Source organism: Bufo gargarizans, chromosome 7 (assembly GCF_014858855.1).
Source record: "Bufo gargarizans isolate SCDJY-AF-19 chromosome 7, ASM1485885v1, whole genome shotgun sequence".
Classification (NCBI taxonomy): Eukaryota; Metazoa; Chordata; class Amphibia; order Anura; family Bufonidae; genus Bufo; species Bufo gargarizans.
This window is the reverse complement of record NC_058086.1, coordinates 126,131,394-126,157,810: the sequence shown is the minus strand read 5'-3', so window position 1 is coordinate 126,157,810 and position 26,417 is coordinate 126,131,394. Positions and strand designations below refer to the sequence as shown.

General features: G+C 43.4%; 1 protein-coding gene across 2 annotated transcripts in view; it reads left to right on the top strand.

Annotated features, from left to right (window-relative positions):
- Positions 1-26,417, top strand: part of LOC122943120 (coagulation factor XIII B chain-like) — a 447,010-nt gene that overhangs the window by 293,855 nt on the left and 126,738 nt on the right. For both annotated transcript variants that reach the window (XM_044300587.1, XM_044300586.1), the window contains exon 11: positions 327-500. In XM_044300587.1, coding sequence (XP_044156522.1) covers positions 327-500 — 174 coding nt within the window. The remainder of the gene's footprint in view (positions 1-326; positions 501-26,417) is intronic.

The window sequence follows — 26,417 nt, the reverse complement described above, 5'->3', positions numbered from 1 at the left end:
CATTATTTCCTTTGGATGGACACTGAACTTAAGGAATATATGGTTATTAAGAAAGACTTTACCTCCTTTATTAATGGTATGGACAGAGTCTGACTTTGCTTAAGCAACCATGCAGCTAAGCAGTTCTCTAATAAAACAGAGCTAAAGAGCGGCCAGGCAGCCAACACAAAGAGAATAAAAAGCGTATTTCCATCATTCATAGGGTAGTGGCCTAAATATATACTGCATTTTGCAGAGACCTTCAAATGTCTACAGTAGCTATTGATTAATATAATGTGTTTTAACTTTGCCTGAGATTTTTTAACAAATGTTTTTTGACTTTTTAGAAGATGCATGTGTTGAGGCTCCAAATATTCAACATGGAACGGCAATAGAAAATAAGAAAACTTTCAGCCATGGTGAAAGAGCTAAATATGAGTGTGACAACGGTTTCCGGTTTAAAGATGAAGATGTAGCAAGTTGTGTAGAAGGACAGTGGATGAACATTCCAGTGTGTATTTGTAAGTATTCCACTGCTATCAACCAGAAAATGTTATGGCAGTACTGATTCACAACTACCTGTCCAGTATATGCAATGTATATATCAAAGTGATTGTAAATGGTAAGAGTTGGTATGGGTTTCTTTTGATCTCAGATTCCTCCAAGAACTGTAGAAAATAAAAGTCCTGTATTGAGAATTTTTTGTCCAGTAAAAAGGCATACTTCTGAACAGAAACATGTCAGACTGGTGAAGGATATTTCTTCTGCATCGTTCAGTAACGGCACAGAGGAAAACAATGGAAATCAATATATCTAGTGTGAACCTAGAACAGAAAATGTCCCATTGTCATGTTTTGTTTTGTTCTGTTTAATCAGAGCAGAAAAAAAAATGAATGGCAGCGATAGATCTGTTACATGAAAGACACCAAAGAGGCCCAATGGACCCATTAACTTACAATGAGTTCATTGGATGTCCGTCATGGTGGCTGTCATTGTATCAGAGAAAATAGGTCAGCATGCTGTACAAATTTTCTCCAGCATTGTTGGCAGAATCTGAAATAAATGATCTCATAAACATTTTTGCAGTTAAGTGAGTAGCAAATGATATATATATATTTTTTCTACATGCTGGGCTGCCACCACCTTTGTCAATTCTGTCACTGTTACCAGGAGCTAGTATGCAATTATCTGTAAAAAGGAAACACAATTCTAAGTCTAGCATATTTTTATTTTTGTAACTATAGCCACTATTAAAGGGGTTTTCCAGTAATTAACAAAATATAATTACTAAAATAAATCAATATTACTTCATTATAAACACTTTCCAAAATAGCTTTCATTATTTATAACGGCTGGTTTTTAGTGTTGAGTGAGCATCGCTATGCTTGGCACATCAGTGTTTGGCCAAATAGTGTGTATGCTCGAGCAAAATTGAACACAATGGAAATTGATGGGAGACCCGAGCATTAAACCAGGCACCCTCTGCTCTGAAGAGAAGAGGGTGCTGGTTCATAGAAAAGGGTTTGGCATTTGCATAATCATGGGCATATGAAAATTAGCTGAATCTGCTTGTTTTTCAGCTGAAACACCATTTGCATGGAAAATTCACGATTAGAATATTTGCGATCAACACTACTCATGAACAGCGCCATTTATTGGATTCATAATCTTATGAAAATACTATAAATCCAATAGATGGCGCTGTTCATGACTCATAAATAGTGTTGATCACGAATATTCGAATTTCAAATTTTTATCGCGAATATAGGTACTTCAGAAATTCGCGAATATTTCGAATATAGTTATATATATTCGTAATTTCGAATATTCGATTTTTCTGATTTTTTTCAGATTTTTTTTTAATCAGTACACATGATCCCTTCCTGCTTCTAGCTTGTGGGCCAATAAGAAGGCTGCAATATACTTGACTTTAGGAGTAGTGATGAGCGGCAGGGGTTATATTCGAAAATGCACGATTTTTTTTTTCTTGAAAAAATCTGCAAGGTAATGATTGTGTAATATGCGAATTTTCGTAATTCGAATTTTCGGATTGGATTTTTTTTATTGCGAATTTTTCAACTTTTAGACAAAGAAGATTATAGCACTATATTAGCTAAATTGCTCTATATTCATTTTTTTCGAATATTCGCTATATTGCTATATATTCTTGTTTTAGAATATTACAAATATTTGAAAACACAAAGTTATAGCAATATAGCGAATATTCAAAAAAAAAAACGAATATACAGCAATTTAGCTAATATAGTGCTATAATCTTCTTTGTCTAATAGTTGTAATTTTTTTCTCATCTGAAGTTCAGATTGGAAAAAAATTACAACTATAAAAAAAGATTATAGCACTATATTAGCTAAATTGCTCTATATTAGTTTTTTTGAATATTCGCTATATTGCTATATATTACGAATATTCGAAAAAACTGTTATAGCAATATAGCGAATATTAAAAAAATCGAATATAGAGCAATTTAGCTAATATAGTGCTATAATCTTCTTTGTCTAATAGCTGTAAGTTGAAAAATTCACAATTAAAAATTCGAATCTGAAAATCCGAATTACGAAAATTCGCATATTACACAATCATTACCTTGCCGATTTTTTTCACGAAAAAAAAAATCGAGAATTTTCGAATTTCCGACGAATATTCTAAAAAATATTTGCGAAATATTGCGAATTCGAATATGACCCCTGCCGCTCATCACTACTCATAAACAGCACCATCTATTGGTTTTATTGTCTTATAACAAGAATATGAATCTAATAGATGGCGCTTTTCATGTCATGAACAGCGCCATCTATTAGTTTCATAGTCTTTTGACAAGACTAGTGTAGATCGCGAATATTCTAATCGCAATTTTTCATGCAAATAGTTTTTCAGCTGAAAAATAAGGCCGATTTTGCTCATTTGCATGTCTTTCCCATATCCCCATGTTTATGCAAATGAGTTTACATGGCAAAACTTTATAGAACGGTCATTGAATATCATTTTAGGACAATCAGAAAACATTTTGTCACCCTAATGATAATGATCTAGGTGCACAGGTCCACCCAAGCCATCCAACAGATATGAAGCAACTTTGAGACTTACTGGCTCTCAGTCAGATGAGAGCTGGTTTTGAATGTCTCATAGTGCACAAGGCTGCCATTGTAAGGTGTGCTGACTGTATCTGTCTCATGGATAGATTCTTGGCTTGCACACACCACCTTTTGGCAAATAGCCTTTGTGAGGTTGTCTATTGTATGTCATAGGTAATTGGAGTCCAAGATACATCCAAATGTTTTTCTTATGCTGTTTCCAAGCCATTTTGGTGGTGTTTCTAACCTTTTCATAAGAACCAGACATCCTCTCCTCTTCAGAGCAGGGGGTGCCTGGTTTAATGCTTGGGTTCTCCTATTGACTTCTACTGTGCTCACTAGAGCATCTCGATGTGTTCGGCCAGAGCACCCGAGCACTATGGTGCTCGACTAACACTACTGGTTTTCTCTAGAGGACAAGCATCAGGGGAAATAAAATGGCCTCTTCTTTACTATAATATAATAATGGCTCAAATCCTACTTATCACAATCAACTACCTTATGTATCACCCCCAATTCCTCATAGGTTGTAAGCTCTTGCGAGCAGGGCCCTGACTCCTAGTGTTTCAGTTGCATATTATCCAGTTATTTTAGATTTTTATATGAACCCTATGAACTTGTGACACTGCGGAATATGGTGGCGCTATATAAACACATTTTATTATTATTTATTATTATTAGTAGCACAGACAATATCCGCTCTCATAACAAAGCTGAGATACATCAAAGCTTCAATGCAGTTAGCTAAAGAGCTCTCTCAGCCCTTCTAACCAGACTGGCTGTAATACATTACCATCTTACATACAGCTGATAAGATATCTGCTGTCTGTGGTAATGGACCGAAGTGAAAGTACAGAGAGGAGGATGGACAGGTGGGGATGTGGCTAATGTGTAGCAACAGTCTGCTACATTAGCACAGCCCTACAACAGACTGCAGTGTCCGTTCTCTCCGTACTTTCACTTCACTCCATTGCCACAGACAGTTGATATCTTATCAGTAGGGTTGAGCGAACCCGAACTGTAAAGTTCGGGTTCATACCAAACTTTAGGGATTTTGGACCCCGAACCCGAACATTTCTGTAAAAGTTTGGGTTTGGGTTCTTGGCGCTTTTTGAAAGGCTGCCCTGAGCCCAGTGACAGAAAAATAACTTTTATCCGTCTGTTAGTTAGGTGGGCGGCGGCAGCCATTTTATGCAAGCTCAGTGCACCAGCACAGCATATGTGCATTTGTGACATTGAAATCCAAGCTTGAAATTCAGCAATAATAATCTGGTTTAAAAAAAACACCCTTTTTGGCAATATCCTATATCTGGTGCCTTTGCAGCATTAGTCAGTGTGCAATTTAAGCTAGAAATACAGCTATAATTTTCTGGGTTTTAAAAAACACCCTTTTTGGGCAAAATACACAATTTTAAAGTCCTTGCTGCATCTGCATGTGTAAAGTTCAAGCGTTACATACAGCTGTCATATTCTGTTAGTAAAAAAAACACCCATTTTGGGCAAAAAACACAATTTTGCAGCATTTGCTGCATATGTAATTGTGAGATACACCCTTTAGATACTGTGGTTCTATTCTGCTATTAAAAAAACACCCATTTTGGACAAAAAACATAATTTTGCAGCATTTGGTGCATATGTCATTGTGAGATACACCCTTTAGATACTGTGGTTCTATTCTGCTATTAAAAAAAATACTCATTTTGGGCAAAAAATATATATTTTGCAGCCTTTGCTGCATATATCATTGTGAGATCCACCCTTTAGATACTGTTGTTCTATTCTGCTATAAAAAAACACCCATTTTGGGCAAAAATCATTAATTGCGGCCTAGTCTGCGTCTGTACGTACAAGATACACCCTTTACATACTGTGGTTCTATTCTGCTATTAGAAAACCAACCATTTTAGTGGCAAAAAACTTAATTTGGCAGCCTTTGCTGCATATGTCATTGTGAGATACACCCTTTACATACTGCTGTGCTATTCTGGTATTAAATAAACACCCAATTTGGGCAAAGATCTTAATTTGCGGCCTTGTCTGCATCTGTCATTGTGAGATGCACACGTAAGATACTGTTGTTCTATTCTGTTATTAAAAAAACACCCATTTTGGGCAAGATCTAAAATTTAAAAAATATGAGGAGAGCATCAAATAAGGGACGTGGCCCTAGTCGTGGTGCTGCTGGTGGAGCTCCTGTTGCAGGGAGAAGACGTGGTCGATCTGTGCCAGCTACACGCACAAGTAAAACACCTTCCTCAGGTGCGAGTAGGCGCAGTAGGTGCAGCTCTACGAATAGTTAGGCCAGAACAAGTACAGGCGATAGTAGATTGGGTTGCTGACAGTGCTTCCAGTTCCTTCACATTGTCTCCCACCCAGTCTCCTGCTGAAAGATCAGAGTTGGCACCTGCAGCCGATGCCCATCAGTCTTTCACCTCACCTCCTTGCAAATCAGCCAAGCAGTCTGAGCCCCAAGTCATGCAGCAGTCTCTTCTGCTTTTTAATGACTCTTTTAGCAGTGTTTCCCAGGGCCATCCACCTATCCCTGCCCAAGAAGTGGAAATGATTGAGTGCACCGATGCCCAACCACTTATCTTTCAAGATGAGTACATGGGAGGTCCATTGCAGCACGTCTCGGATGATGACGAAACACAGGTGCTAACTGCTGGGGCTTTCGAAAGTGTGCAGACCGACAAGGAGGGCAGGAGTGAAGACTGGGTGGAAGATGTTGTGGAGGATGACGAGGTCCTTGACCCCACATGGAATCAAGGTCATACGAGTGACCTGTTTAGTTCGGAGGAAGAGGCGGTGGTCGCACAGAGCCACCAGCACAGCAGAAAAGGGAGCAGGGTGCAAAAGCGGAGTGGCCATCCCCTAGACAGTATGCCTGCTACTGCCCACCGCAGCAAGGGACAGATCACACCAAAGCCAGCTCCAAGGAGTTCCCTGGCGTGGCAGTTCTTCAGTCAATGTGCTGATGACAAGACACGAGTGGTTTGCACGCTGTGCAATCAGAGCCTGAAGCGAGGCATAAACGTTCTCAACCTGAGCACAACCTGCATGACCAGGCATCTAAGTGCAAAGCACGAGCTGCAGTGGAGTATAGACACCTCAAAAACCAAGAAAAGTCTCTGGCTCCTTCTGCTTCCTCTTCTGCTGCCGTCTTGGCCTCTTCATCCACCTCTGGAGTGACAGTGGCACCTGCCACCCCGCAAACAGAGGATCTGCCAGCAACACCACCATCTGGGTCACCAAGCATCTCCACAATGTCCCACGGAAGCGTTCAGCTCTCCATCTCCCAAACGCTGGAGCGGAAGAGGATGTACCCCCTATCCAACTGTGATCCCTGGCCCTGAATGCCAGCATTTTATAATTACTGGCCTTTGAAATGCTGTCATTTCCTGGTGGAGACAGAGTTTTAAAAGCCTTGTTGCGGTGGCTTTCCCACAGTACGTCGTGCCCAGCTGCCGCTACTTTTTCAGGCATGCCATCTCTTCCCTTCACAACCAAGTGGGGGACAAAATCAGGTGTGCACTGCGCAACGCCATCTGTGGCAAGGTGCACCTCACTATGGATATGTGGACCAGTAAGCATGGTCAGTGACGTTATATCTCATAAAACCACTCTGGGTAAATGCACTGGCTGATAGCAGTTTGCCGCATGTCCTTCCACCACCGAGTATTGCAGGGCACTTCAGTTTGCCTCCTGTTGCTTCTCCCTCCGACTCTGCTTCCTCATCCTTTACCGGCTCCTCATCCGGTCAGCGTAACACCTTCACCACCAACTTCAGCACAGCCAGGGGTAAACGACAGCAGGCAGTTTTAAAACTTATCTGTTAGAGGGACAAACCCCACACCGCACAGGAGCTGTGGACAGGCCTTGAACAACAGACCGATAAGTAGCTCTGGGACTAGCCGGTTTGACGCACATCTCTTGCCTGGCGCATGTGCTGAATTTGATGGTGCAGAGATTCCTTAAGAGTTACCCCGATATGTCAGAGCTGCTGCATAAAGTGTGGGCTGTCTGTGCCTGCTTTCGGCGTTCTCACCCTGCTGCTGCTCACCTGTTAGCGCTGCAGCGTAACTTTGGGCTTCCCGCTCACCACCTCATATGCGACGTGCCCACAAGGTGGAACTCCACCTTGCACATGCTGGCCAGACTGTGCGAGCAGCAGGAGGCGATAGTGAAGTTTCAGCTGCAGCATGCATGGGTGAGTCGCTCTGCGGAACAGCACCAATTCACCACCAACGACTGGGCCTCCAAACGAGACCTGAGTTCCTTGTTGCGCTGTTTCGAGTACTCCACCAACATGGCCAGTGTCGATAATGCCGTTCTCAGTGTTACTATCCCACTTCTATGCCTCCTTTAAAAAAACACTGCTGGCGATGATGGAAGAGGATGTGGCACAGGAGGAGTAGGAGGAAGAGGGATCATTTTGTAGGGTTTCCGGCCAGTCATTTACAAGTGGCTCTGAGGGTTGGTTCCTGCACCCACAAAGGCCAGGTACACATTTGTCCAGCCAGGGCACAGTTCAGGAGGATGATGATGCAGAGTATGTGGAGGAGGAGATGGGGTAGGAGGAACCATGTTCACAGCAGGGTGGCACCCAGACCAGCTCATGGCCATCACTGGTGCGTGGCTAGGGGGATACAGAGGACACAGACAATACACTTCCCACAGAGGACAGCTTTTTGTTGCCTCTGGACAGCCTGGCACACATTAGTGATTACATGCTGCAGTGTCTTTGCAATGACCACCGAGTTGCCCACACTCTAACTTGTGCAGATTACTGGGTGGCCACGCTGCTGGATCCCCGTTACAAGGACAACATACCGTCCTTAATTCCCTCGCTGGAGCGTGATCGTAAGATGCGCGAGTACAAGCGCACGCTTGTAGACGCGCTGCTGGTAGCATTCCTACCTGACAGCTGTGGCGCAGTGGAAGCACAAGGCGAAGGCAGAGGACTAGGAAGAGGTCGCCAACGCAGCTGGGGTACCGCCAGCACCTCAGAAGGCAAAGTTAGCATGGCCGAAATGTGGAAAAGCTTTGTCAGCACGCCACAACAACCAGCACCACCAGCTGATAGTTAACGTCTTAGCAGGAGGCAGCATTTCACCAACATAGTAGAGCAGTATGTGTGCACACGCCTACACTTACTGAATGACGGGTCTGCCCCCTTCAACTTCTGGGTCTCCAAATTGGGCACATGGCCTGAGCTTGCCCTTTACGCCTGCAACCAGTGTATTATCTGAACGTGTGTTTAGCACGGCAGGGGGCGTGATCACAGACAAGGGCAGCTGCCTGTTCACAGCCAATGTGGACAAGCTCACGTTCATTAAAATGAACCAGGCATGGATCCCACAGGACTTGTCCGTACCTTGTGCAGAATAGACATGTATGCCAGCCTTAGCCAGCAATTGTTATACTACAGCGCAATTGATCATTCTTATATTTTGGGTATTTCACACTCTTTTGGAGTGTACCCTAATTTAAAAAATTTCAACCAAAAACCAGTGTTGGCTACCTCGTCCTCCTCCACCACTGCTTCCACCTACACCGCTACGTCCACCGCCTCCTCAAACTCCTACTCCATGTGGAGTTTTTTTTATTTTTTATTTGTACATATTTTATTTTATGTCATTTCGCTAATTTGTCTGTTGCATTTTCAGGTGAAATTTACTCATTTTTGAGTGTAACTGCTCTAACTAATAGAGGGCCTCTGCTGTTTATTGCAGCTGCCAGCACACTCCATCTCTGGTGTTGCCTCCTCCTCAGCACTCTTGCAGGTCATGTTCAGCACACAATCGTCATCGGAGTCTTCAACCACCCTTCTGTCTATATCAGACTGTGGAATATCATGGTGGGTTATTTGGCCCCCCTTCCGACTGCCACTGTCGCTGCCTCAAACACCAATGCCAATGTTATGGAGGCCACTACTACCACTACCAACACGGCTAAGCTTGGGGTCTGCAGCCTCCACCTCCTCCTCATGGCATCACAAGTCATTAACAGGGAGACTCTCTTGACCATATGCCATAGGGAGTGGTGGGGTTTTCTTGCCACCCCCTCAGCACCCTGATGGGCTTCTAGGTATTGTCTAGCACACAATCGTCATCGGAATCCTCACACTCCCTGCTGATTTTATCAGACTGTAAGATATCATGGTGGGCTCATGGGCGCTCCTCCCTTGCTCTGCCTTTTCACCTACTGCCACTGCCCCACCACTAATCCCATGGATACAGGTGCCACTATTACCACCACCATTAACACAGCTATGCATGGAGTCATCAACCTCCTCCCCATGGCAGCCCAAATGGTAAGGGCTCTTGCACAAGTCATCAACAGGGAGATTCTCTTCACTATCTGCCATAGGACATGCCCCACCATGCCCTTTTCTAGTGGTGTTTAATTAAATTGAACCCCCCAAAAATTAAATTCCAACTGTGTGAAAATGGAATTCATGGAAATGGACGATTGAGGCCTGATGCTCAAGTTCATGTTAACACTCACAGGTAGATTACTGCACTACTCTGTGTTTTCCTGTAGTGTAATAATAAATATAAATTGAGCATTCCCCAAAAAATTTCAATTCTAACAGTGTGGATACAGAATAAACAGAAACAGACCTGACTCTGAAATTCACATTAACACTCACTTGTAATTTTTTTGCCCTAGGCTGTGCATTGTTGTAGTAATCATGTATATATGCTGGTTTCATTAAATTGAACAATTCCTCAAAAAATTACATTCCGACTGTGTGGAAATGGAATTCATGGAAGTGGATGATTGAGGCCTGATGCTCAATTTGTTATCACTCATAGGAAAGTAGTTTGGTATACTACTGATGGCCTATATGTAGTCCCAAAGTCCCAAAGAAATAAAATTCCAACCATTTGGGGAATTGAATGAACATTTCAGGATGATCCAGGGCTAAGCTTCACGCACAAATTCACATTAACACATACGGGAATATTTGCTGCACTACCCTGTGTTTCACTGTAGTAATATAGATATGCTGGTTTAAATAAATTGAACAATCCACAACAATTTTTTAATTCTAACCGTAAATAAACGGAAATGGATGATTTTGGTCTTACACTCAAATTCACATTAACATAGGTAAATTGTTATCCTAGTGTTTATTGGTGTATTGATTACTTATATGCTGATTTGTGTAAATTCAATAACCCCACCCCAAAAAGAAAAACACTGAACTGTGTTTGGAAATAATAAATGGATTTAGCCCTGACATTTTATTCTCAATCACCGATACAGATTTTCAAACTAAAACAAAACAAAAAAATAAAAAATAAATGAGACATGACCTTACACAGAAATCTCACTAGTATTCTATATACTGTGCTAGACTGATGGTAGAACACGTGTTGTGCAGTTTTCACTTATCCCCCCCTCCCCCCCCCCCCAAAAAAAAAAAAAAAAAAGGATTTCTGTGAAAATGGGCCTAATTTTTTTATGAGAAGGAGGCCTCAATTTAAATTAGATGCATCCTCCGGTATTCCAGTGTCACGGAAGGTGTACAGAAAACTAGAAGACACAAATGAAGATCCGACTGACTTGATCCAAAACTAAGGAACAGGAGGGTAAGCCCTGTAAGAGCCCTAGCTCTCTCACTTACTGCTCAGCCTATGCAAAAATCTCAATGGTAGAAAATTGCATATCCTCGTTCCTCGACTGCATGCACCTGAACAACCTATAATAGTGAGGGGACACGACCACCGGCTCCCTACACTTAATACGGAGGGAGTCAGGGTCACCTAGGATCAAGCCCACAGGCAAACAGAAATAAAGAAAACAGACTTATCTTGTGGATGCAGTAGTAACAGCTTCTAGCATCAGCACACACCAGGAAGTTGTATAAACCGCAAAGTGATGCAGTATGGGAAGGGATTTGAAGGGTTGCAATCAGTGCAACTACATGACAGCTGAGAGAGGCTAACGAGATGAGAAAACGAAAGCAAAACAAAAGGAACCTCAAGCAGGAGGTTCTGGAGAACATATGTCAGAGCTTCTCAGATGTCTGGTGGTGACACCCTCCTTCTACGAGTGGACTCCGGACACTCAGAGCCCACCTTCTCAGGATGGGACCTATGGAAAGCCCGGATGAGAAGAGTGGCCTTAATATCCGTCATTGGGACCCACATCCTCTCCTCAGGACCATAACCCTCCCAATGAACGAGGTACTTGAAAGAATCTTATCCGTCTCTCTATGCACCGTGATTCCTTTCTGTGTCCCCGAAGACAGACGTCTGGAGAACGTGTCAATGACAGATGCAGAATTATGTCAGAAACAGTTCTATTTATTGTTGTCGTACAGGGCCTTTTATACTTTCAAACATACATACAAGAATAGCTTGAGTTCTTATTACATTAACAGCAGTACCTTATAGAGAAAGAAAGGCATCTCTCATTATAATAATGCTGACTAGAAACTTTCCTTATAAAGACAGAAGGTAATTGTATACATAGTCACCCTTCAATATGATGTCACCCAACCTCTTGTCCTTCATACAGATCACACAGCTAATTCTGTTTAACCCTTCAATCCCCTCTTTAGTCATAAATATGACTTATCTTTTCTCTCTCATAGAGAGGTAAGTAGCATATGCTTGACCAGGGTCTGTGGGTTTTGGACACATTGCACAAAACATCTGTATGAGGGAAGGGATACATTGGATGCAACATCATATAACAATCAAGGAAGCAATTATGATTGCAATACTGATCAATAATGTTCTTAACCATTTCAAATCCGGCAGCCAGCTCAATAACCAGTCCCACCAAGAGGATGACTCAACATCTTTCCTGATATCATTAGCAATTTCATGTAACCCTTGAATATGGGACTGGATTGATCTGGAATGATCAGATAAATTAAAACAACACATTCCTTTAAAATCTTGACATCCTATATTATGCTTCAGTAACAGATAATCTACAGCAAATCTAGTTTCTAGCACTGCTCCTCTTATACCTTGTATATCTAAAAGCATGTCTGATAAGGCGATAGAGGTATGATTCAGGGATTTTGCTAAGTCACATGCAATAGAATTTATAGTACGAGTATTATATATAGCCAGTCCAGGCACCCCTAGTATAGAGGCGCCCAAACTTATATATTCTGTATGGCTGAGAAGGGGTAGAGTCACAGTCTTCTGATAAAGTCTTGGTAACCGATCTTTAAGCTCTCCTGATAGGGGGTTGACTGGGAAGAGCCAAAGTCAGCCTGGATAACGCACAGGGACCTCCAATAACATTAGCAGGAATGTAATTGTAGGTGCTGTTACCACAAGACAAAAAACCATCCTTTAGGGAGCATGATATTATAGATAAAACTAGGAGTCACAATGGTCTTATTACAACTCGTGGAATTATTCAGGGAGCTAGCAAGTCTACTATTCTTTTTACAGGTGTCGTCAATATAATCATATACACTATTCCTAGGTAATTCACTTTTTATGTCTCTATTATCACAATATAAAGTTATATCCTGGGAAAGTAAAACAAGTTTCTGCTGCAGTCACGTTAATAGTAGTTATTCTAATATTATCCCTGCTATTTCCTATTTTCTGACATTCCCCACAGAAGTCATACAAGGGAATAAAAGATTGTGTATTGTTCGCCATCAACCAGACTTCAAGGAGGGAGTCATCGGGGGTAGGCACAGCAATAACACATGTTTGTATAAGATCCCGTGGGCTCTGTAAGTCTTTAAGGCACAATGAACTAACATTTAGGGCATTTGCCATCCTGATTATACTATTCTGTTCAGAATAAAAGGGGACGGGAGCAAAGGGATCTTGCTCCAGAGCTCTTTTATATACTGACCGATTATTTGGTGTACCGCAGAAGAAACTCATATCCTCTGGGTGATAAATACATGTAGTTATAAGCCAGACTAATAATTATCAGCAGACAAATAAATCTCCTAGAATATTATCTCCCAGAATATTGTGGGGTCATCATCTTCAGCCTGTGGCAAGGCACTTTTCAGGGAAACTTCTTCTGAGCTCCCCTCTTTGTTCAGGGATTTCACACCTGCTTCACCCTCTTTGTCTTTGTCCGTCACCGGAGAAGAAGCCTCAGGAACCCTTTTCACTCTGCTAGCGTGAATCCAGATTGGAGCCTCTTCTGTGAGAATCGCTGCTCTGGTGACTGCTACCACTCGGGTGGGTGGTCCAAACAGGAACTCAGTCTGTTTTCGTCCTTTTGCCAGTCTCTGGACTATCACCACATCTCCTGGTTGGAAAGGATTCGTAGGTTCCTGTGGAGAGAAAGGAGAGGTACGAGCAATATCTTGTTCAATTTGATCTACAGTTTCTATAAGTTTCCTCACATATTCTGCTTGTACCACTTCTAGATCCCCTTTTTCTATCACAGGGGCCTTTGGACCCCAGGGAGTGGGGAAGGGTCTTCCCATTAGGACCTCAAATGGTGAGTAACCAGTATTCTTATTAGGCTGCATCCTAATTTCTGCTAGGGCTATAGGCAAGAATTTTTTCCAATTAGTGAATGTACCCCCAGTAATTTTCCTTATTTTCTCTTTAATCGTTCTATTCATTCTTTCTACTACCCCTGAACTTTGCGGGTGATAAGGGAGGTGGAACTTCCAGTCAATCCTAAGGGCTTTGGAAAGCTCCTTACATACCCTGGATGCAAAAGCTGGGCCATTATCTGAGTCAATTTGAACAGGACACCCCCATCTAGGTATGATCTCATGTAACAAAATTTTTACCACAATTTGTGTAGTTTCATTGGTGGTAGGAAATACCTCCGGCCATCTAGAGAACAAATCCACAATTACAAGGGCATACTCCTGCTTTCCTCCTGTCTTTGGGATATGAGTGAAGTCAATTTGTAAGTGAGTAAATGGTGAAGTTGGGTAATTCAGATGCTGATGTTGGGCCTTTTTTGAATTACTTGGGTTGTTTCTGAGACATATAATACATCGTGAAACATAAGCTTGTACCTTTGATCTAAGACCTGGTATAAAAAAATCTCTCTGAATGAGGTCAGTGGTTGCCTGTGCTCCCCTATGACCAAGACCATGATACTGTTGAATTAAAATCGGGGCGCTTGCAGCTGGGATACATGGATTCCCCTCTTTGCAGAGAAGACCCGTATTAGGGTCTTGTACTGCACCCACCGACCGCCATTCCATGATGTCACTACTGATAGCCAAATCCTGGAAGCTGAGCAACCTAATATCAGCCTCCTTTGCTGCCTGATCAGCTAGGACATTCCCTTTAGCTACGTGTGTTTGTAGTCCAATATGTGCCTTACAATGGATAACAGCTACTTTGCTAGGTAATTGGATGGTGGCCAGGAGATCATGGACCAGGGTGGAATGTGAGATTTGTTTCCTATCTGCAGCTATGAAGCCTCTCCTCTGCCAGATCACCCCATGATCATGGACAATCCCAAAGGCATACTTGGAATCGGTGTACACATTAACATCATTCCCCTCAAAGAGACAACAAGCCCTAGTGATGGCAATCAGTTCAGCAGCTTGGGCCGATTGAAAAGGAATAGGATTCGATTCCAGTATAACATCAGGGAGCTGAACCACAGCGTATCCGGCATGATAAGTGTTGTCATTAGGGCGGGAACAGGAACCATCCACAAATACATCAGGAGCCCCTTCAATGGGTGTGGACTGTAAGTCGGGCCTAGGTGAGGTATGTTCATGTATGAGTTCAGTACATGCATGGGGAGGAGGCAAATCATCCTGCTCTCCCTTGTAGCCAAGCAGGGCATTCAGGATAGCCATTGGACCGAACGTGGGTGCTGAGTATTTGATATGAAGTTGAGGATTAGATAGCAACAAAACTTCATATCCACTCAGTCTTTGTGCTGACATATGTTGCGTATGTATGTTCCTCAACAGGGCTTGAACATTGTGTGAGGTATGTAGAGTAGTGGGATGACCTAGGGTGATAGGCGTGACCATCTCAGCAACCATAGCACAGGCTGCCAAACTCCTGAGACACGCAGGCATGCCCTGAACCTGTACGGGAACCACTTTTGAGAAAAAAGCAACAGGGTGGTATTTACCTCCATGATCCTGCGCCAGGACTCCTGCCATGGTTTTACAATTGTCCCTGGCAAATAAGTGAAACATCACGCCATAGTCGGGTAGGCCCAAACCAGGACTAGAAACCATTGCACATTTCAAATGACTAACAGCTTGTAACATGTCATCAGACCATTTAATGGAGTCAGGCATCTCAGTATTAGTGGCTTGTCTCAGAATATTATCAGGAACAATCAGCAATCCATTGGCGGCAGTAACCAATCATGCCAAGAAAGGTCAACATGTCTTTCTTGGTTTGTGGGCGGGGCAGACCCAGTATGGCAGTAATTCTGGCATGGCTTATTCTCCTTTCACCTTGACTGAGAACAAAGTCCAAATACTCAACCCTTTCCATACACCATTGTAATGTGTCACATAACCACAGTAGTAAACTAACACAGTCTGCCTGGCAGGCCTCCCGAGTAGAACTACATATGAGGAGATCGTCCACATATTGTAGAAGGACAGAACCATGAGGGGCAGTCCAAGGGCGCAGTGTAATTTGGAGGACAATGGAGTAGACTATTGGGGAGTCCACATAACCCTGAGGCATTCTACACCAAGTATACTGGCAAAATTTAAATGTAGAAGCAAAAAGTGGCCGTGTCTCCTTGTCAACTGGGACAGAAAAAAATGCATTCTTTAAATCAATAACAGAGAAAAACTCTGCATGGGCAGGAATAGCTGATAGCAGAGATGGTACGTCTGGAACCACTGGGGCTATGGGTATGATCTGTGCGTTTACCGCTCTAAGATCCTGGACAAACCTAAAGGTATTATCTGCCTTTCTCACTAGATTGATAGGTGTATTATAGGGGGAAATGATTTCCTCAATGACCCCTGCCTCTAGGAATTCCATCAACATAGACTCAATCCCCTGTTCTTTTTCTGGGGAAAGGGGGTATTGTTTAATGTAAACAGGTGTAGCGCTGGGCTTAAGCATTGCCTTATATGGTGTACAGGAGATAAGGCCAACATCTTGGTCAGTATGTGCCCAAACCTCAGGAGGTACTGTATCAAGTAACAGATCCTGAGGTTGGCATTCCAAATATAAAAAACAATCATCCTTTGGAACATGAATGGGCACAACTGAGGATGTGACATGTAGGTGTCCCGTCCTGCTAATCCCCAACTGCAACTGTAACAGAACAAACAAATCTCTCCCTAATAAATTCACAGGACAATTTGGAATGATCCTTATTAAGACTAGGCCATTCGGAGACCATCTGTTTAACAGTAAGCTGGAGATGTGGCTGCAGATTGGTAAGGAAAGTCTGAATGAGCATAGAATGCATATGATCCTGAATACTCATTCCTGCTTCCAGGGCCCAAACCTCATTGAAGCTCTTCCAAAAGGCTACAACAGACTCTCCTGATTTTTGTCTACAGGCTACAGCAGTCGGCAGCGAGGACCTAGTCTGAAAACACCTCTCCATCTCACGCTGTATTTCCTCCCACATTGTGTCTATGCCTGCCTCAGTATTTAATTTATAATTACCAGCCGGCGTATTCGGAGGCTCTATAGTGCTTATAGAGGGGATCTTACTCCAATCCCAGGGGGAATTATGTCCGACTATCCCATCTATTATAAGGCGCATATCCTCCTGAGTCAGACATCTCCCTTTGCAAGCTCTCCTTAAATAATGAAACGTCCCAGATGAAGATGAAGGGGGTTCAGGGCAGTGTTTAACAATCTTATTAATATCATCTATGTCAATAGCTTTTCTCAACAAGGTGTCCCCTACAGTCATAAAAGGGAACTGTTCCTCAAGGTCACTGTCCGTATCATGAGGAGGTATATGTTCAGGCTTGGGAAAATACTTTTGTGATCTAAGGCGCATGTGAGCTATGACATCTCTAGTGTTAGAAATGTGTGAATTGTAGTCTACATGTTCTCGTATTTCCAGGACAACAACTGGTCCATCCCAAACTGTCAGAAACTGCATTTTTAGCTCAGGAGCCCTCCCCCCCCTCCCTTCACTGCTGTCACTCGAAGCCTTGTGTATGTGATGGACATGAGGAGAAGGGGGGCAGGGAGCTGCGGGCAGCGTCTGAACTATCTCCCAACAGATGCTTTGAAGAAGATGTATGTACTGTAAAAGGATTCTAGAGTGTCAGCTCTTCTCCTATTTTCTTCATCCCTTTTGAGCCAATTTAATAATGTCTGGGCCTCAAAGTACTTTTTAATCTAAGTCACCTGTTAGAAGGGACGGATATATCTGTGGGATATTTCCTAAATAGGGAGGATGGGCTTCTAGAGTGAACTCCTTGTCAATTCTTTATCTAACTCATGTTTCTTTTTATATCCCTCCTGGTTCTCTGTCTTCTGCTTGTGAACCTTTATTTGGTCTATCATACCAATATGGTGCTTAAGTAAGGCAATTTTTCCTACTGGACTTCATACACTGCAGGTCCCACTGGAGGTCTGGACCATAATATGGGTAAGCTTCAGTGTCACTCAAACATAATCCTGATCACCATATCCATATGGAAGACGTCATGAGCCTCTTCCTGAGGGAACAAATTCATACTACACATTCACTCTGTCCATACTGCCAGAGTTTCAACCCAGGGAGCAACGAAACAACAATAATCAGTCCCACAGACCCGGGCTACATAATCCTTACAAGTGTCACCTACATTCGGAGGGGGTGGAGAGACCTTTCCTTGCTGTGCACCCATGTCATATAACTTAATTAAGATGGAGGCAGAGCAAAATTGACCCCAGGGCTAGCCGTACAGAATCTATGCACAACGTCCTTCACAATTATCAGGTAGTATAATCCCTTAAAACAGTTATTTGCGTTCACCAGTTGCTGGGTTAGAAGGTCATTCAGGACACACATAATAAAGTTAGTGCAGTGGTCACAGTTTCAATTGCTGCTTACCTTCAGCATAAAAAAACTACTTAATGCTTTATAACATCAGAACATAACAGAAAGCATAAAAAAGCGACAGAAAAGAAGCAACAGACAAGGGGTGACAAAAGAAATCAAGGTGCAGACACTATATGAAGTCTTCCCAAAAGACTTCCTCTGGTATATCCTTCCCGAAAAGATATAACTATATAAAATACTTCCCTAAAGTATCTATGACCTGGCCAGGAGTCTTTTTACAGTCTATCTTCCCTAAAGACAGACACCATCATTTTTCATTCTATCTTCCCTAAAGACAGAGTCTAATCATTCTATCTTCTCTAAAGACAGATCCTAATATTCTATCTTCTCTAAAGACAGATCCTAATATTCTATCTGCTCTAAAGACAGATTCTAATATTCTACCTTCCCCAAAGTAGGTTCTACCTTCCCTAAAGATAGCTTGTCTATTTCTTTCAGAGTGTCTAAAGCGGATTCAAAATAGAAGTAACAGAAAATTTTACGGAAAGCATCGGAATGTCCCCAGTCTTTAGACAGGAATGTTCCGTTACTTACCGAATTCCTGTATTTCTATTACACGGACGAGCTCCCAACTGAAAGAATCTTATCCGTCTCTCTATGCACCGTGATTCCTTTCTGTGTCCCCGAAGACAGACGTCTGGAGAACGTGTCAATGACAGATGCAGAATTATGTCAGAAACAGTTCTATTTATTGTTGTCGTACAGGGCCTTTTATACTTTCAAACATACATACAAGAATAGCTTGAGTTCTTATTACATTAACAGCAGTACCTTATAGAGAAAGAAAGGCATCTCTCATTATAATAATGCTGACTAGAAACTTTCCTTATAAAGACAGAAGGTAATTGTATACATAGTCACCCTTCAATATGATGTCACCCAACCTCTTGTCCTTCATACAGATCACACAGCTAATTCTGTTTAACCCTTCAGTACTGGAGAAAACCGCGGACAACATGAGAATCCACAATCCTAGAGACCTGAAATTCAAGATTACCATCAACCACAATCGGAGCAGGAGGCAAAGACGAGGGTACAATGGGTTGGACATAAGGTTTTAATAACGACTTATGAAAAACATTATGGCTCTTCCTTAGTCTGAGGAAGATCAAGACGGTAGGCAACAGGATTGATGACTGACAAGATTTTGTAAGGCCCAATAAACTTAGGACCCAACTTCCACGAGGGAACCTTCAATTTGATATTCTTAGTAGACAACCACACCAGATCACCAACATTCAGGTCCGGACCAGGCACACGTCTCTTATCCGCCACACGCTTATATCTCTCACTCATGCTCTTTAGATTATCCTGAATCTTTTGCCAAATAGATGACAAAGACGAGGAGAATCTGTCCTCATCAGGTAAACCAGAAGACCCCTCTCCAGAGAATGTCCCAAACTGCAGATGAAACCCATATGCACCAAAAAATGGTGACTTATCAGAGGACTCCTGACGACGGTTATTTAAAGCAAACTCAGCAAGGGACAAAAAAGAACACCAATCCTCCTGATTCTCCGCCACAAAACAGCGCAGATATGTCTCCAGATTCTGATTGACACGCTCTGTCTGGCCATTCGACTGCGGGTGGAAAGCAGAAAAGAATGACAACCGAACCCCCAAGCGAGAACAGAAAGCCTTCCAGAATCTGGAAACAAACTGCGTGCCCCTATCAGAGACTATGTCTGAAGGAATACCATGCAATTTGACAATGTGATTAGGGCTGCAACGATTAATCGATGTAATCGATTATATTCGATAACTGGATTCGTTGTCGACGAATCCAGTTATCGAATAATCGCCGATTCGTTGCTATGCGGGCGGGCGGGCGGTCCCTGCATCTTTATTTTACCTTTTTACAATGATGCTCCTGTAACAGCCAGGCAGAGCGGACGGCGGCGTAACGTCACTCACTCACGTGACACGCCTGCTCCGCCTCCTTCATTCATGAGGTGGGCGGAGCAGGTGCGTCACGTGAGTGAGTGACGTTACGCCGCCGTCCGCTCTGCCTGGCTGTTACAGGAGCGTCATTGTAAAAAGGTAAAATAAAGATGCAGACGTGATTAGTCCAACTTATAAGCATCGGGGCCTGGGGCTGTTATGGGGAGGGGGGAGGATCTGTCTATGGCACTGCTATGGGGAGGGGGGTCTGTGTATAGCACTGCTATGGGGAGGGGAGAGGATCTGTCTATGGCACTGCTATGGGGAGGGGGGGTCTGTGTATGGCACTGCTATGGGAAGGGGGATCTGTGCACTGTTATGAGGAAAGGGATCTGTGCACTGTTATGCCCATAACAGTGCCCATATCCCCCTCTCCATAACAGCGCCACCCACAGATCCCCCTCTCCATAACAGCGCCACCCACAGAACCCTCTCCATAACAGCGCCACCCACAGATCCCTCTCCATAACAGCGCCATCCACAGATCCCCCTCTCCATAACAGCGCCACCCACAGATCCCCCTCTCTATAACAGCGCCACCCACAGATCCCTCTCCATAACAGCGCCATCCACAGATCCCTCTCCATAACAGCGCCATCCACAGATCCCCCTCTCCATAACAGCGCCACCCACAGATCCCCCTCTCCATAACTGCGCCACCCACAGATCCCCCTCTCCATAACTGCGCCGCCCACAGATCCCCCTCTCCATAACTGCGCCGCCCACAGATCCCCCTCTCCATAACAGCGCCACCCACAGATCCCCCTCTCCATAACTACGCCACCCACAGATCCCCTCTCCATAACTGCGCCGCCCACAGATCCCCTCTCCATAACTACGCCACCCACAGATCCCCCTCTCCATAACTGCGCCACCCACAGATCCCCCTCTCCATAACTACGCCACCCACAGATCCCTCTCTCCATAACTGCGCCGTCCACAGATCCCCCATAATAGTGTCGTCCACAGATCCCCCATAATTGTGTCGTCCACAGATCCCCCATAAGTGTCGTCCACAGATCCCCCATAATAGTGTCGTCCACAATTTGTTTTAATATGGCCTTTGAACATATTTTTTCAAGTAAGATCATATAAACCTCTGTTTTGTAATTTTGTCGTTTTTGCCGATTAATCGATTAATCGTAGAAATTAATCGGCAACTAATCGATTATTCAAATAATCGTTAGCTGCAGCCCTAAATGTGATCAATAAATGCCTGCGCCAGTGTCTTAGCATTGGGCAAGCCAGGAAAAGGAATGAAATGCACCATTTTGCTAAAACCACCACCAGAATCACAGTCTTCCCTGAGGAACGAGGCAGGTCCGTAATGAAGTCCATGGACAGATGTGACCAAGGACGGGAAGGAATGGGTAACGGAAGAAGAGGACCTGATGGCCGTGAATGAGGAACTTTGGCACGAGCGCAGGTCTCGCAGGCTGCCACAAAACCATCAACCAACTTACGAAGCGCCGGCCACCAGAATCTCCGAGCGATGAGATCCACTGTGGCTCTTGCCCCCCGGGTGCCCAGCAAGGACAGTATCGTGGCGCTCCTTAAAAATCTTGTGTCTTAAAGCGAGAGGCACAAACAACCTCCCAGGAGGACAAAGATCAGGAGCCTCTGACTGGGCTACCTGAACCTCTGCCTCCAATTCAGGATAAAGAGCAGAGACCACCACACCATCAGCCAAAATGGGACCCGGGTCTTCAAAATTCCCACCTCCTGGAAAACAACGTGACAGGGCATCCGCCTTCACATTCTTAACCCCAGGGCGGAACGTGACAACAAAATTAAACCTTCAAAGAACAAAGACCATCTGGCCTGTCTCGGGTTCAGACGCTTGGCTGACTCCAAGTAGGCCAGATTCTTATGGTCAGTAAACACAGTAATAGGGTGTCTGGCTCCCTCTAGCCAATGGTGCCATTCCTCAAAAGCTAACTTGATGGCCAACAACTCCCTATCTCACACATCATAATTTCTCTCTGCGGAGGAGAGTTTCTTCGAGAAAAAGGCACACGGTCGCCATTTGGCAGGAGAGGGACCCTGAGACAAGACCGCACCCACACCCACCTCAGAAGCGTCCACCTCAACTATCAAAGCAAAACAAAAGGAACCTCAAGCAGGAGGTTCTGAAGAACGTCTGTCAGAGCTTCTCAGATGTCTGGTGGTGACATCCAGGCACCGTAAGTCAAATCTATGACACTTCAGAGATGCTATGCATTTATGGCTTCGTTTGCACCACAAAACTGGTGTAAATCAAGATTTGTGCCAGAAAACTGGTGTAAATAAAGGTAAATTTGTAGAGGTGATTGGCCACGTGCCCCTTTAGGGAAAGTAGAGAGGGTGGCATAAGACTGATAGATGCAATATTTTTTCACCACCTGCTACTTTTCACCACCACTTTTCATGTGCAAGGGAGATAATAATAATCTTTATTTATATAGTGCCAACATATTCCGCAGCGCCTTACAATTCAGGGGTTCATGTACAAACAGTCATAAATAACATAGCAACAGACAAATCAAATATTACAAGAGGAATGAGGGCCCTGCTCACAAGAGCTTACAAGCTGTGAGGAAATAGGGGTGACACAAAGGGTAGAAGTGCTTGTTATGTACAATAGTCTAGCCATCTTGGAAGAATAGGGGAGCAGATATAAAGCCACATGAGCCGGTCAGCAGCCAATATACGAAGTGCTTCTGGGTGAAGTGGAGGCTCAGCTTCAGGGAATGATAAATGGGCTATGAGAGGTTAGGCCACCCTGAAAAGATGTGTTTTTAGCAAATGCTTAAAACTGTGCATGTTGTGATTAAGCCTGATTTCTTGGGGTAGAGCATTCTAGGGAACCGGTGCAGCTCGGGAGAAATCTTGGAGCTGGGAGAGAGAGGTTCAGATTTTTGTGGAAGTCAGTCTTAAGTCATTAGCTGATATGATGATAAATCTCCCCCCAAGTTTTTGATGGTAACCCCAATGCTTTTCTATAATAAAATGTTTGATCTATTGCTGTGACTGAAACCCCACACAATGCCTCTCTGGGAAAGAGACATACAAGCTAGTTTCCTATCCAAAAAGAAAGGAATACTGAGTGCCTCATACTAAAAACCCAGCTCCTTGAGGGTAACTACACTTTAGCTAAGCTGAGCAAAGAAACCCTTGCGTAGCTTCCTGAGAGACCATGGCTGTGGTACTATTTCTCCTGAGAAAGAGTACTCCCCAAACAAGGCATATACACTACTCACAAAAAGTTAGGGATATTTGGCCTTTGGGTGACATTTATGAAAAACGTAAAACATTCACACTACAGTGATATTATATAATGAAAATAGGGCATTTAATTAGAAGCATGCAATGGTGATTTCCTCATCTCAAACAATTTATTGAAACAAAAGCCAACAACCAAAAGACAATGTCTCAAAATATTGTCATGTGGCCTTAAGCATCAATTACAGCTTGACCATGACATCTCATGCTGTTCACAAGTCAACTTATTGTCTGCTGAGGCATGGCATTTCACTCTTCTTGAAGGGCATCCCTCAGGTCATTGAGGTTCTGGAGTACAGAGTTATTAGCCTCTACACAGCTGATTCCATGGGTTTTCAATGGGATTCAGGTCTAGAGAAAGTACAGGCCACTTCATTTGAGGTACCCCAGTCTCCAGCAGCCGTTCCCTAATGATGCAACCTCGATGAGCTGGCACTTGTCCATGAGGATGAAATGTGTGTTGTACATGCAGAGGCACAATGACTGGATAAGGCTACTTTCACACTTGCGTTCAGAGCGGATCCGTCTGAGACGGATCCACTCATATAATGCAGACGGTGGATCCGTTCAGAACGGATCCGTCTGCATTATATTGTAAAAAAAATTCTTAAAGTTGTCAAAGTAGCCTCAGACGGATCCGTCCAGACTTTACATTGAAAGTCAATGGGGGACGGATCCGTTTGAAAATTGAGCCATAGTGTGTCATATTCAAACGGATCCGTCCCCATTGACTTACATTGTAAGTCTGGACAGATCCGTTTGCCTCCGCACGGCCAGGCGGACACCCGAACGCTGCAAGCAGCGTTCAGGTGTCCGCCTGCTGAGCGGAGCGGAGGCCAAACTCTGCCAGACTGATGCATTCTGAGCGGATCCGCATCCACTCAGAATGCATTAGGGCTGGACGGAAGCGTTCAGGGCCGCTTGTGAGAGCCTTTGAACGGAACTCACAAGCGGAGCCCCGAACGCTAGTGTGAAAGTAGCCTTAATTATATCATTCAAGTAGTATGGGCTTGTCACTGTACCATTCACAAAGTGTAGGGCAGTTTTGTATTGACTAGACACACCTGCCCACACTGTAACACCACTATCACCAAAGGCAAACTGGCTGATGCATAGCACTCCTTGACATCTCCAACACTGTTGGCGGCCATCATTTCTGCTCAGTGTGAATCTACTTTCATCACTGAGGCCCACTGGTCCCTTGTCTAGCGTAGATGCTCCCTGGCCCATGCAAGACAATGACTCCTGTGGTTAGATACCTTTTCAAGTCATCTAGCACACAGATGAAAATGGTTTCAAATGGTCTGAGGTGACACTTGGATACCTCTCACCTCCCAAAAATGTGCCTGGAGTTGTGTTGTATTCATCATCCGGTTCCGCAGGGCATTGTTCACAATGAAGTGGTCATCAGTGTGGGATGTGGCCAAAGGACTATGTTTTTATGTGACTCTTTCAGTCTGACTCTTTCAGTCTCTCTGTATCTCTATTGCATGCCGACACTCTGTGACAATTTAAGCTCAGTAACTTCCATCTCAGAACATCCTGCTTGAAGCCTCGCAATGGCTGAGGTACTGTTGATCAATTGTTAGGTGTTGTCTTGGTCTCATGATCTCAAAATGTGAACAGCATGATGAGGTGGACTGTTTAAATACCAATTCTAATTGATGCAGGGAATTATTGGGTGATTCATGTATCAAACACCTGTTATGAATTTTGCTGTTAAGTTCCTTGTTGGAGAACATCAAGTTGTGCAAAAAGTACTGAAACATTGATCAATTGGACATGTGCATTCAAAAGTTTAGAGAAGGTCACCTGTAAAGGTTAGAGTGCATTTTAGGTTTATCCTGAAATTTTGCCCACAAGCCAAATATCCCTTACTTTTTGTGAGTAGTGTGCATTGCCCAGAGTAGCATCATTCTATTTAATGAACATTTCTTCAGTTAATATAGTGGTTGTGTAGGCAGTTTATATTGATGACCTATCAGGATAGGTCATCAATATCTGATCAGCAGGGGTCTCACACCCGGCATCCTGCCTATGAGCAGGAGTCGGCACTTCAAGCAAGTGCTACTTCCTTTTGATCACACTGATCATGATCTCCCTTCCAGCGGTGGCTTAGTATAATTACTTGTAATTACACTGCACTTTTGAGATGATTAGCAGAGGAAGAAGCTCTTGCATGGAATGCTGCCTCCTCTTCAAACAGCTCATCGGCAGAGGCCGATCAGATATTGATGACCTGTCTTGATGATAGATCATCAATATATACGGCCTACACAACCCCTTTAAAGAGCCGGGACCTTTCATGTTTTTTTCTAGTTTCGATAAATACCTTTCCTTGCAGCCACCCTGCCTGTTTTTATTTTATATCGCTCCTATGTCCCGCTGTGCCCCCTGCAATGTTCCCGCTCAGTATGTTAATACTGAGCATTGGTACAGGAAGGAGGAGACACCAGGGTTTCTCAGTAGACGTCTCCTTATCCCTGGCTGTGCCGTGATCCTATCACAGCGGAGAGCATCACAGCCAGGGAGAAGGTGAGCTTTTTTTTCCCCTCTGGCTGTGAAGCTCCCTGGCTGTGATGCTCTCTGCATTCTGGTACCGATGCTCAGTATTTTGAATTTTGCAAATATTGTAACTAGAGATGAGCGAATTTCTTGAAAAATCAATTTGGCTGATTCACCGAATACCAAATTTGTTTTTACTTCACCACGAAGCACATTTTTTCGTAAGTAGTGGGTGCAAAGAGAGGGATCTGCTATAGCGCCGCATCTGAGTGTACAAAGTGTGAAATTAACATAAAAAAATGGAGGCAATAAGTTTGAATTTCAGGATTAATCGAATAATTTCTGAAATTCGGATTGAATTCCTTTTCATGGGATTCGATTCGCTCATCTCTAATTGTAACCGAAGGTGATTGTAAACGTCTTGCACTGTAATCTGAAGACGTTTAGGTGGACAGTCCTGCATTTAAATATGTAACATTTTTAAAACCACAAACTCCGACTCCGAAATTTATATTCTGCCAAAAAGAAAATTTCTAATTTGATAATGTGCAACTAAAACCAGTAAACTTCTGCTCAGTAATTATAGCACATTTTATGTAACTTTTTAAATTAACCAACATGATAAATTTTGTTAAAAACACATATCCGAACCAA